Source organism: Ceratina calcarata, unplaced genomic scaffold (genome assembly GCF_001652005.2).
Source record: "Ceratina calcarata isolate Rehan_Ccalc_2016 unplaced genomic scaffold, ASM165200v1 scaffold78.2, whole genome shotgun sequence".
NCBI classification, from domain to species: Eukaryota; Metazoa; Arthropoda; class Insecta; order Hymenoptera; family Apidae; genus Ceratina; species Ceratina calcarata.
The window spans coordinates 2,002,575-2,013,729 of NW_017179105.1; the positions used below are offsets into that span (position 1 = coordinate 2,002,575).

Consider the following 11,155-nt stretch of genomic DNA (forward strand, 5'->3'; position numbering starts at 1 on the left):
ATTTCCATCTATACTTTTTAGCACGTAGCTATTTATTATTAGCATTATTCTTCCGATGTCTGATTTCTTTTTAATTATAGGAAATGCGTTTTTCTAAGGTACATAAACTTTTCGGATTGACTGTATAGCCAAAACATCCATAACAAGATTGAAAGGATCTGTGCCACGAGGTACTGGGAACAATCGAATTTCGAAATTATTAGCGGTACTGAAACGTTCACGTGTAAGTATAATACGTTCGCATGATAAGTGCCTGCTAGGGGTCTGATAAGGTAGCCGGTGTGTGCATAGTAAAAGTCCCGAGGAACAGTAACGGGCAATTAAATTGCCAGCTGGCGGCTGAAAAAGAGCGTCTGTCGCAACGTAACCGATGATCACGAGAACTTCTGTCTCGTTATGATCTATTGATTTCCTCAGTTCGTTTCCCTCTTCTTTTTAGTCCACGCAATTCGCTTCCATACTCTATCCTGTCTGCTATAATTAGATTGCTGATTTTATGCATCGAACGTGAAGAAAGTATAAATATACCCAATGCATATTGCAAAGGACACTTTGCATCTACAATGCATTTAACTGAAAATATAAATTACTTTGTGTAAGCAGTCGTTCTCGAGATAGTAATTTAACTTTCTTTCCTTACGTCGCTTATGCACGCCACGTTTAAGATCATCATAAGATAAGGGATAAGCTAACTCAGAAGTCCTTTAACTTTCTTGATGGTTCTATGTTAGTTCAAGGTGGATACTGCCGGCTTTATCCTTGGGCTGCATAATTAATTCAAACCATCAGCACTATGTGATAACTGACCGCTGAAGAAATGCACATACGAACATACTTTCTATAAGTCTTATGATTAGAACAAGGGTTGTTTTCTAATTGAATCTGTAGGAATTGTAAGTGCTGCATGAGATTATGCAGAATGTGGAAACCTTGACATTGCATAAGAATCGCTTCTTTGATTTTCGTCAGGGGGTCTCCACATTCTGTTGAATAAGGAAAAGAGCATCCTACCCCAAAACTATTCCAAACTCCCCTAAGCCCAAACCCCTGTGTCATAAATTACTATCTCTAACTCTGATCTATTGGCAATCGAAAATATCCAAAGGACGATTGAAATATCTGTATATCTCAACGAGCTCGTCAGGACGATCAATTCTTATTGATTTTACATGGGGGAGGTGAAATTGTGTGAAATCTGGCATGTGCCCATCGATCGAAAAATTCGAAAGGACAATTAAGACGGTGTAAAAACGTAGTCCCGGCCAGAGTTCAGGGCAACGATGTCCCTTTAACGACGCAAGTGCCGTCCCTGGGTATGGTCGTACGCCTGCCTAGTAGCTTCGAGTTCGCCGCGAACGATCGCCAGTGTGGTATCGCCAGTCGGGCGATGCTCGGTGTGTCGGGCTCGTGAAGAAGCTAGAAGCGGCGATTTTTCACCGGGACCATCGTTTCGAACGACACGTAAGTTCCCTTCGACCTTTCACAGAGATTTAAATAGGACAGCCGAATCATAGAAACGTAGATCGGCCCGATTAGTCTTCGTTTATCGTGAATCTTTCATTATCTTTGGAATATTCCACGAAGTGCGAAGTTGAGAATGACGTACGAATGTCTGAGGACGTTGTAAAGCTTCGATTATGTAGAGTGCTACGTGTCGATTTTTTAGGATTCGTCCTGATTCAGAGACTTGTTCAAATTTCATTTCATTGTTCCTCGTCGAAGTATTCCAGGCTTCGCTTTTGACGTCGAATAGTTGAAACGCGCATTGCTCGTTAATTGGTAACATATTGGGTGATTAGGTCTTTAATAGAGGGTTGAAAAATGATTATCTTGTGCCCCAGGGAAAGTGAAAACATGGATTCGTCCACTGAACAATTGCGACCGATCAGAGAGTTTTCTTCAGCTTGTTTTATATCGCTTAATCGTGTTTTAATTATTCTTTATATCAAACTTCCTGGAATCGCTGCGAACACAGTTTATCACGGTCTTGATTAATTATTGATATGTTCGTTCATGTTGCTTTGAGTGAAATTAAATCTTCTTAAAGTTTAGAGCGAAACAGTAATTCACTAATTGAATCATTAGTTGCACCACGATCGATATTGAGGAATCTAACGCAATTACTAGAAATTGGTGAAATTTCGAAACTCCGTACTTTCAACAAACTAAAGGTGCACCTAATTAAGAATTCAATACTTGTTATACTTTTAATTGGTATCGACAAAGATTTGAACGTATATCAATTTGCCTTTTAAGCATTGAATGGATGCCTCGATATCTGTTCTTTGCGTTTATCTCGCTAATGAATAGGAAGCAGGACATTCTACCATTTCATCATTTCATTATCCTTTCTCTAAAGTAAGAATACCGTTCAAACCGCAAAACGTGGTAGCGATAAAAATAGATGAAGGAAAGTTTTGATATCATTTTTAAGAGCCACTATACAACTATATTACATTATGATATGATGTGACGATCTCATTGACATGATATCAATTTCGCTGTACTAAAATTCTCATCATTATAATTGAATTATATTATAACAAATAAAGTTTTTAATGTTCAAATATTTTCGAGATTCACTGTACATTCCTTCGCGCAAACGCACACGAATCCTTACGAAGGAATCATCGATTACGATTTTCTTTTGAACGCAATTTCTGCGAGGGAAGCTGAGTTTCGAAATTTCCTTTTAAAGAACGAAGGTCCGGTGAATGTCAACCGAGAAGTAGACCTTTCCTCATCTTCACCTAGATATATAGTCAGCAGCTGAGCTTAGCTCGAGCCCTTGCACGTTTTTGTGATTCTCGTTAACTCGATATAGGTCACGAAGCTCAGGAAATCAATGAGTCTCATGCTCCAAATATTGTTTCGCGTATTATCAGGCTGCACTATCAATTAACCTTCGTTAGCATTCTTCCTGTCCACGGTGTCAAGGTTGCGAGTTATTTAAAACTAAAAATTATGAACGTGAACTTCTGAGAATAGAGCGACAGAATCTATTTTAAATATCCATTTCTACAAATAGAAATTAAAGCGAGCACGTTCGGAGGCTCTCAGGATTCTTTAAAGAATTCTTGAGTCGAAGAAATCAATTAGGAAATAGAAGGCCGAAGAGAGTCGCATAATTGAAAGGCGAGCAGTTAATTAAATAGGAGCTCGCTGTTCAAAGGGAAACCTAATGCGATGCTAATCGAATTGGTGTGCTTCTAGATGCGCCGGATTAAATAAAGAATGATACAGCCATGAAGCGATCGGGAGGCTATCCTGATGAAAGCTCGATGGCTCAAATCACCCGTACACATTGGACAGAACGGTGACAGAGTTGTAAATTACAACGATGGATATACAGAAGAAGCACCTGTGCCCCCGGTTGGTCGACTACCTCGCCATCGTGGGGGCCAGACTGCCTTCACAATCAGTCTCTCGCCAGCCTGTGCAGGTACCCTATCATTGACATGATATCAATTTCGCTGTACTAAAATTCTCATCATTATAATTGAATTATATTATAACAAATAAAGTTTTTAATGTTCAAATATTTTCGAGATTCACTGTACATTCCTTCGCGCAAACGCACACGAATCCTTACGAAGGAATCATCGATTACGATTTTCTTTTGAACGCAATTTCTGCGAGGGAAGCTGAGTTTCGAAATTTCCTTTTAAAGAACGAAGGTCCGGTGAATGTCAACCGAGAAGTAGACCTTTCCTCATCTTCACCTAGATATATAGTCAGCAGCTGAGCTTAGCTCGAGCCCTTGCACGTTTTTGTGATTCTCGTTAACTCGATATAGGTCACGAAGCTCAGGAAATCAATGAGTCTCATGCTCCAAATATTGTTTCGCGTATTATCAGGCTGCACTATCAATTAACCTTCGTTAGCATTCTTCCTGTCCACGGTGTCAAGGTTGCGAGTTATTTAAAACTAAAAATTATGAACGTGAACTTCTGAGAATAGAGCGACAGAATCTATTTTAAATATCCATTTCTACAAATAGAAATTAAAGCGAGCACGTTCGGAGGCTCTCAGGATTCTTTAAAGAATTCTTGAGTCGAAGAAATCAATTAGGAAATAGAAGGCCGAAGAGAGTCGCATAATTGAAAGGCGAGCAGTTAATTAAATAGGAGCTCGCTGTTCAAAGGGAAACCTAATGCGATGCTAATCGAATTGGTGTGCTTCTAGATGCGCCGGATTAAATAAAGAATGATACAGCCATGAAGCGATCGGGAGGCTATCCTGATGAAAGCTCGATGGCTCAAATCACCCGTACACATTGGACAGAACGGTGACAGAGTTGTAAATTACAACGATGGATATACAGAAGAAGCACCTGTGCCCCCGGTTGGTCGACTACCTCGCCATCGTGGGGGCCAGACTGCCTTCACAATCAGTCTCTCGCCAGCCTGTGCAGGTACCCTCCTCTATTCATTGACCAATACGAGTATAACAATTACTTTGATAACCATTTAATTACAAAGTATGCAGAATTTGTTCTACTTTTTTATTTATTATTACTTAATTTATATTACATAATAAATCATTTATAGACTCGATAGAGAATTGAAACAAATTAAGATTCGATCTGTTAAAGATTCCAGAACTGTTGCGAAGGTATCCGGTGGAAGATCACAAAGATTTCCCACTGCCGCTGGACATGGTCTACTTCTGCCAACCCGAGGGTTGCACCAGCGTGGGCCCGAAACGCACAGCCTTACGAGAGGCCACGTCCTTTACCTTCACCCTAACGGATAAAGACTCCGGTATTTAAAAATCATATTAGATAAACTATGAATAGAAATGGAACCTTTGGCTTTTTCAAGGCAAGACTCGTTATGGTATCTGCGTGAATTTCTATCGGCCAATTGAAAGAATGGGTGCCGCGGGCGGGAGCGGGGTTGCCGCCAAGAGGGACAAGTATAATACCACGTTCCGAAGGGAGAGCTGGAGAAAGAGCATGGAAAAGAGCACGGATTCTGCCTTCTCTAGGTGAAATATAACACATATTTAATCGATTTTCTAATAATCTTTAGATAATAGTATAGATAATACTTTAGATAATAGTCTTTAAAATATTTTTATTACGAATCGAAAAAAATGTGATTCAAATTCGAGTATATCGTATTTCATATAATTTCTACAAATGCAGAAAATTTAGTTTATTATCAGTAGTTATTGAACTATGAGTGGTAGAAACAGAATCGGGCGAGTGATTATAAGAATGTATCTCTAGCTGTTCTTTATAGCGACTATAGGAGCAGTGCGGTGGGTCCTAGCGACTCTGAAAAAGAATGCCCGAGCAGCAGAAGGGACTCCGACACTTCGCATATGCCGACTGCACCCAGATTAGGGATCACCGCGCCAAGCGGCGACAGTGAAAGCGGTGGAAGCCACTCTCCATCTCCACGTGCTTCCCGCAGACGACAGGTACGTCTCATTATTACTGTTATACTATTTGCAATGTAATATCATTTAACTCATTACTATCTCTGTGCAATTTATGCTTTCAGAGGATACGAAATCATTCACTGACATCGTTATGCATCATTTCCCATCATCCGTTCTTTTCGATGTTTCGCGAATGCCTTTTTGTTTTGAAGAAGATTATTGATGCTTGCAACGAGAGTTCCTCGCCGCAAAAGGTGGGCGCTTCCAGGCAGACCAACAGGTAAATACTTGTTTTAAATGCCACACAATAATTGATTGATTTTATTAAATTCTATTCATTTATCATAACTGGGACCAGAATTCTTTTCATGTAAAATCCATGAATAAAAATTTGTAACAGGGACACGGTGTGGAGCGTTTTAACGGGGCAAACGCTGGAAGGCACGCCGTCGATTGTGTTGCACGACGTTCGCGAGATCGAGACGTGGATTCTACGATTACTGAGCAGCCCGGTACCGGTCCCGACAAAGACACGCGTCGAGGTCGAGATCGTGTCGCAAAGTATGCAGCCGCCACTCTGTTTCGCACTCCCAGATCACACTAGATTCTCTCTCGTTGATTTCCCTCTGCATCTACCCCTGGAACTTCTTGGCGTTGACATATGCTTGAAGGTCCTTACGCTGATTCTCTTGGAGCACAAGGTAATCAAATCTTCCAATGAATCATATAGTGAAAAAAATAAAAATTCGGGCGAAAGAAATCTTCATCTGTTGAGAATTTCTTCCATCAAATGGGGCATTGGCCTTTGATCATTCGTTTCCTAACGTCTCGCTCGGTGCAGATGTTGTGGTATCATTTTCTGGATTAATGTAGGCATAAATCGCGTTTGGTTTCAGATCGTGTTGCAATCCCGCGACTACAATGCCCTGTCGATGTCCGTAATGGCGTTCGTTACGATGATTTATCCTCTGGAGTATATGTTCCCCGCGATACCGTTGTTACCCACGTGCATGAGCTGCGCGGAACAGTTGTTGCTTGCACCTACACCATTTGTTATCGGAATACCCGCTACTTTTTTATTGTACAAAACGAACTTTAAAATGCCCGATGACATTTGGCTAGTGGATCTAGACAGCAATAAGATAAACGCGCCTACTGGTCTGGGCGATCAGTTGCCACCGTTGCCCGAACCAGAAGGCTCCATACTAAAGAACCACTTAAGACAGGTAATTAAACCTCATTTGCGTAACACTTTCGCAGCCACACAAACGAATACAATCGTTACGTTAATACAGTTATTATGTAATTGGGTTCGCTGCGAAATGGTTAATTAATCTACGAAAGGAACTACGTTTTCTTATAATTAAACCCTCGTTTAATCGCAGGCGATGCAACTGATGGACCAAAACGGCTCTAGTGTAAATATTTCATTTATCTTTGCATGGAGTATAAATATATAACGATTCCTTGTGTTGTAGTTAGAGGCATGAACTAATTTCGACGAATTTATTTTATTTATTGATCATGAAGAATACGCTTCTGACGAAGGAATCGGCAGATCGAGTAGAAAGCATAGTATAGCTCTAGAATAGACGTAGTTGCTTTAGTAATCCGTAGGAACAACGCCATGGAAAGCATGATCAAACATCTCGATTCTAATACAGGTCAATTTTTCTAGGCAATGGCTAGTATGTCAACTCCGCAACCGCTCTCGCAAGAAACCTCCCCGAGAACTTCCCTTCAGGCTCCTAGCAGGAGAGAGAGTATCACTTCCCACCTCTCTAATTTGAGGTACTTTATAATTATTTTCAAACTCGACGATCACTGAAGGTGCATTGATAATTCGTAATCTCCGCAGCGTTTCATCGTTGAAGCATAGGACGAGCATCGACCACCACGCGAGTCCCATGAGCTCTCCAGTGGCCGGCACGACTCCCGGTGCTCGTCGACCTTCCGTGTCCCAATCGACGAGCTCCTTATCGCCACAAAGACCTCCCTCCTCTCAAACCATGCCACCTTTGAACCCGTTCATTTACGGGAACGACGTGGACTCGGTGGACGTCGCGACTCGAGTAGCCATGGTGCGATTCTTCAACTCGCAGAATCTCCTGGCGAACTTCACCGAGCACACGAGGACTCTGAGGCTCTATCCAAGACCCGTAGTCGCTTTTCAGATCAATTCGTTCCTACGTTCGAGGCCGCGGGCCAGTCATTTCTTGAGTAAATTCGCGAGGACCCAGGCGGTTGAATTCTTAGCCGAGTGGTCGTTGACACCGAGCAACGTGGCGTTCCTAAGGGTGCAGACGGGGGTGTTCGATCCTACGCAGATCGGAGACAAGCCCAAGTGGTACGCCTCCAGTCTGGAACCGATCTACTTTCCTGTATGGGACAACGGTAGCTCGTTGGCGAATGCTCTCAGGGCGATGAAGGAGCACGGTAGTCAACCGACCGATGAAAGCGGCTCGGATTCCGAAGGTGCCGAGAGCACCAGCTCGTCTTATTCTTCTTTGAGCGACTTCGTCTCCGAGATGGCCTCTTCTGATTTATCTCCCAGTAAGTTTTAAGTATCAATCATCTTCTTTTTACTTTATACAAAGTGCCTCGTTCAAAGATCTTCTAAACTAGTTTCATATACTTTTACTCAAGGCAGAAACATTTGATGAAACAAGTTTTATTCGAAGGACTTTTTTATATGTTCGAAATGTATATTATAAATATATTTTATAGGCTACAATTGTTCGCAAGTGACGCAGCCTCAACCAATGTCCCTATCGGTGGACCCGAAGAATGTGTACAATCCCCCGAGTTCGTTGCAGTATCCCGGAGTGGAGGAAGAGTCGACCGTCAGGCCTGAGAGTCCGCCGAGCACTTCGTCCAGTCACAGCGATTTAAGCAGTCCCAGTTTCAACAGGGACTCTGAATTCGAGCTGAACCCAAAAGCTCAAGAAGGTTCTCAGTCGACCAACGTGAGTACCTCTCATGAGACTAGCTCGTACTCTTACACAGATCCAAATTCATCTGTTGGCTTTCGCTTCTTTTCACGGGAAATAATATTGATTGTCCGAAGAAACACTCGATAAAAAAAAGTCTAACGGAGTGGTTGGTCATAGGATAAAGAGGAGGGTGGTAGCTTTGAGTCAGACTCAGCATCCACGATAACACCGCGCACGATCCTGAGCGCACAAAGTTCTTTAGGACAGTTCGGAGTAGGCAAGAGTCATTCTTTAGCCGCTTCGAGCGTCAGCGACACCGAACGTCCTGCCACGTCCCACAGGACCTCGCGTGTCAGTAGATTTGTCGTTCCCGTGAGTCATTCCTCGTCAGATACAGTGTAACATCTCGTTTTATTCACTGTCTTGACCTGTGCATGCTGTGGAATTATTGGAAAAGCACAGCTTTTCTACATCGATGTGTTCAGTATAATGATCCTCATCTCTAATCGTTTGGTTCGAGTTATTCAATTGCAGGATGGTCCATTTCATTTACACTGTGTATTATCCCCTTGAGTTCAGAAGTTTCAGAATCCTGTTTAGTATAAATGTTTTACGTTTCTCTAAGTAATACCTATTGGAATTTCGCGATTGTTTATACAAGTTTTATTCTGAGCTCTGCGGTACTCTTTCATTTCCCCAGTGTTATTGCACTTTCATAAGCAAGCAGCCTACAGAGTCTTTACAAGATTGCATGCGACAATAAATAATTGTATTCTCTTCATAAATCCATCTTGAATTATTATTCCAGTAATACTGTGTTTATTGTGTATTCAGAAACCGGAGGGTTTGCAAAGGCAGGGTTCCGGTGTAACCGGAAATGGTGTAGTACGACAAGGATCCCAAGGATCCTTGTTCGAACAGATTGCCACTCAAGCCAAGGACCTGGTTCGTGAAACGACCAGGCAAAGCAGTCAGGACGGTCTCCTTGCTCACATGGACAAGGTATTATTATATTTTATATTATTTAGTAAATGATTCTACGTTTTCAAAAAATTTTATTTGATAGTTGAAACACCAGGCGAAAGAGAAAATTACTGAGGCTGGTGAGGACAGTCTCTTCGCGCCATTGGAACAGGTAAAACAGAAGAACTGCCTACAATTGAATTATATATAAAATCAAATATTTAATTTTTCCTGTGTGAAACAGTTTACACAGCAAACGAAAAAAGCTATGGGCGAGGCGACGAAGTCCATGCAAGAAGCTTCGAAGACCGCAATAGAGGCTTCGAAAACCGCGGCTGGTGCCAGTAAAAATACATTCGATGATCTGACTTATGTCAGTAAGAACGCTTTGGACGATTTTACGAAAAGTGCCAAAGAAGCCGCGAAGAAGGGTTTACTCAAAGTACGCAATTTTATTTTTTATATACACTGTGGATTTCCCTTCTTTGTTATTGATTATCCAATGCATTAAATCTGCGGTCTATTTATCAAAAACGTATATGATTGGACATGTTTAGGGTCTGGGCGACTCGCAGCATTCACCGCCCTCACCCCCGGGAATGCCGCAGCGAAGGGATTCGAGTAGCACGCAACTGGTAGCTTCGGATCGCGGTGGACGACGGGATATCGGACGTGATTTTTTCAGCAATATTAGTAGTGATTTAAACGGCATTGCTACGCAAACGAGCAACATGTTCAGCGACCTGTTCGGTACGCATCATCGGTTTAAAAAGATACAAGATACATTTTAAATATGTTTAATACATTTTTACGTCCGCAGGCAGTAAGAATAGTTCTAGTAAAAATGCCGGTATCCCGCAGTCGCAGAAGGATAAGAAGACACCGATACTCGGACCGTTCCCCAAAAGTATTTAAAAAAATCACTTATTCACTTTATCGAGATTTCTTCTTATTATTCATAATTATTTTTATTTAGCAAAAATGGGACTGGTGGAACGTTCGTCGTTGATAAAACACTCGACGAACAGGGCTAATCAAGAAGATATTCAGAGGAGAGATCAAAACGCGGAGAGGTCCAGTACAAACAGTGATAATCAAGCTTTCTTGACAGACGTAAGAGAAACTGTTCATAATCCTGTTTCGTTATGGCACAGTCTATGCAAGAATTGATTTCAGGTGGTGAATCAAGTTTTAGTCGGTGAAGGCGTCGGCTGGTTGAAGTTGAACAGGCTGAAGAAATTGATGGAGGACGAGAGCTATCGAGACTTCGTCGTCACCAAACTTAACAAGGGTCTGAACAAGAAGATCAGTCCTGACGATCATATCGACGATGTGGTAAGTTAAGGATGTATTGGCTATACAGTCAATCCCAAAAGTTTATTCACTTTAGAAACGCGTTTTTTAAAAAGAAATCAGACGTCGGAAGAACATTGCTAATAATAAACAACAAAAAAAAATTTTCGATTTTTCCGAGATTTTTCCAAGGGGTACCCCTTCAATTTCTTCCAAATTTTCGTTTTTGGCCAATAACTCTCAAACCGTTGGACATACGGAAAAATTGCATCAGACCTTTCTTGTAGAGGACGACGAGATCTACAATTTCTGTATAAAAACTTTTCGCTAGCGTCAATAGTTAACGAGTAATTTGCAAAAAACTGTTTTTTCGTTTTTCGTCGATAACTCGTTAAATATTAATGCTATCGAAAAATTTTTATACAGAAATTGTAGGTCTCGTCATCCTCTACAAGAAAGGTAATATGCAATTTTTCCGTATCTCCAAGGGTTTAGAAGTTATTGAGGAAAAACGAAATTTTTTTCCAAAAGTTCGCCGTTTCGACGCTGGGATGGTCGGATTTTGTCAACATTAATAA

The 11,155-nt window shown here is 41.5% G+C and overlaps 1 protein-coding gene across 4 annotated transcripts in view; it reads left to right on the forward strand.

The window, feature by feature from the left end:
- Positions 1-1,350: 1,350 nt before the first annotated feature.
- Positions 1,351-11,155, forward strand: part of Rab3-GEF (Rab3 GDP-GTP exchange factor) — a 23,885-nt gene continuing 14,080 nt past the window's right edge. For 2 of the 4 annotated variants that reach the window (XM_026818303.1, XM_026818304.1), the window contains exons 1-20: positions 1,351-1,461; positions 3,214-3,442; positions 4,595-4,763; positions 4,824-4,989; positions 5,247-5,427; positions 5,511-5,668; positions 5,789-6,089; positions 6,285-6,614; positions 6,774-6,806; positions 7,067-7,179; positions 7,247-7,941; positions 8,116-8,354; positions 8,499-8,693; positions 9,156-9,323; positions 9,388-9,456; positions 9,529-9,726; positions 9,842-10,034; positions 10,105-10,191; positions 10,261-10,397; positions 10,461-10,619. In XM_026818303.1, the coding sequence (XP_026674104.1) occupies positions 3,341-3,442; positions 4,595-4,763; positions 4,824-4,989; positions 5,247-5,427; positions 5,511-5,668; positions 5,789-6,089; positions 6,285-6,614; positions 6,774-6,806; positions 7,067-7,179; positions 7,247-7,941; positions 8,116-8,354; positions 8,499-8,693; positions 9,156-9,323; positions 9,388-9,456; positions 9,529-9,726; positions 9,842-10,034; positions 10,105-10,191; positions 10,261-10,397; positions 10,461-10,619 (3,693 nt within the window). In that variant the 5' untranslated portion in view covers positions 1,351-1,461; positions 3,214-3,340. Of the gene's footprint in view, positions 1,462-3,213; positions 3,443-4,188; positions 4,415-4,594; positions 4,764-4,823; positions 4,990-5,246; positions 5,428-5,510; positions 5,669-5,788; positions 6,090-6,284; positions 6,615-6,773; positions 6,807-7,066; positions 7,180-7,246; positions 7,942-8,115; positions 8,355-8,498; positions 8,694-9,155; positions 9,324-9,387; positions 9,457-9,528; positions 9,727-9,841; positions 10,035-10,104; positions 10,192-10,260; positions 10,398-10,460; positions 10,620-11,155 lie in introns of those variants that run through there. The other 2 variants (XM_026818305.1, XM_026818306.1) reach the window with 2 other exon arrangements.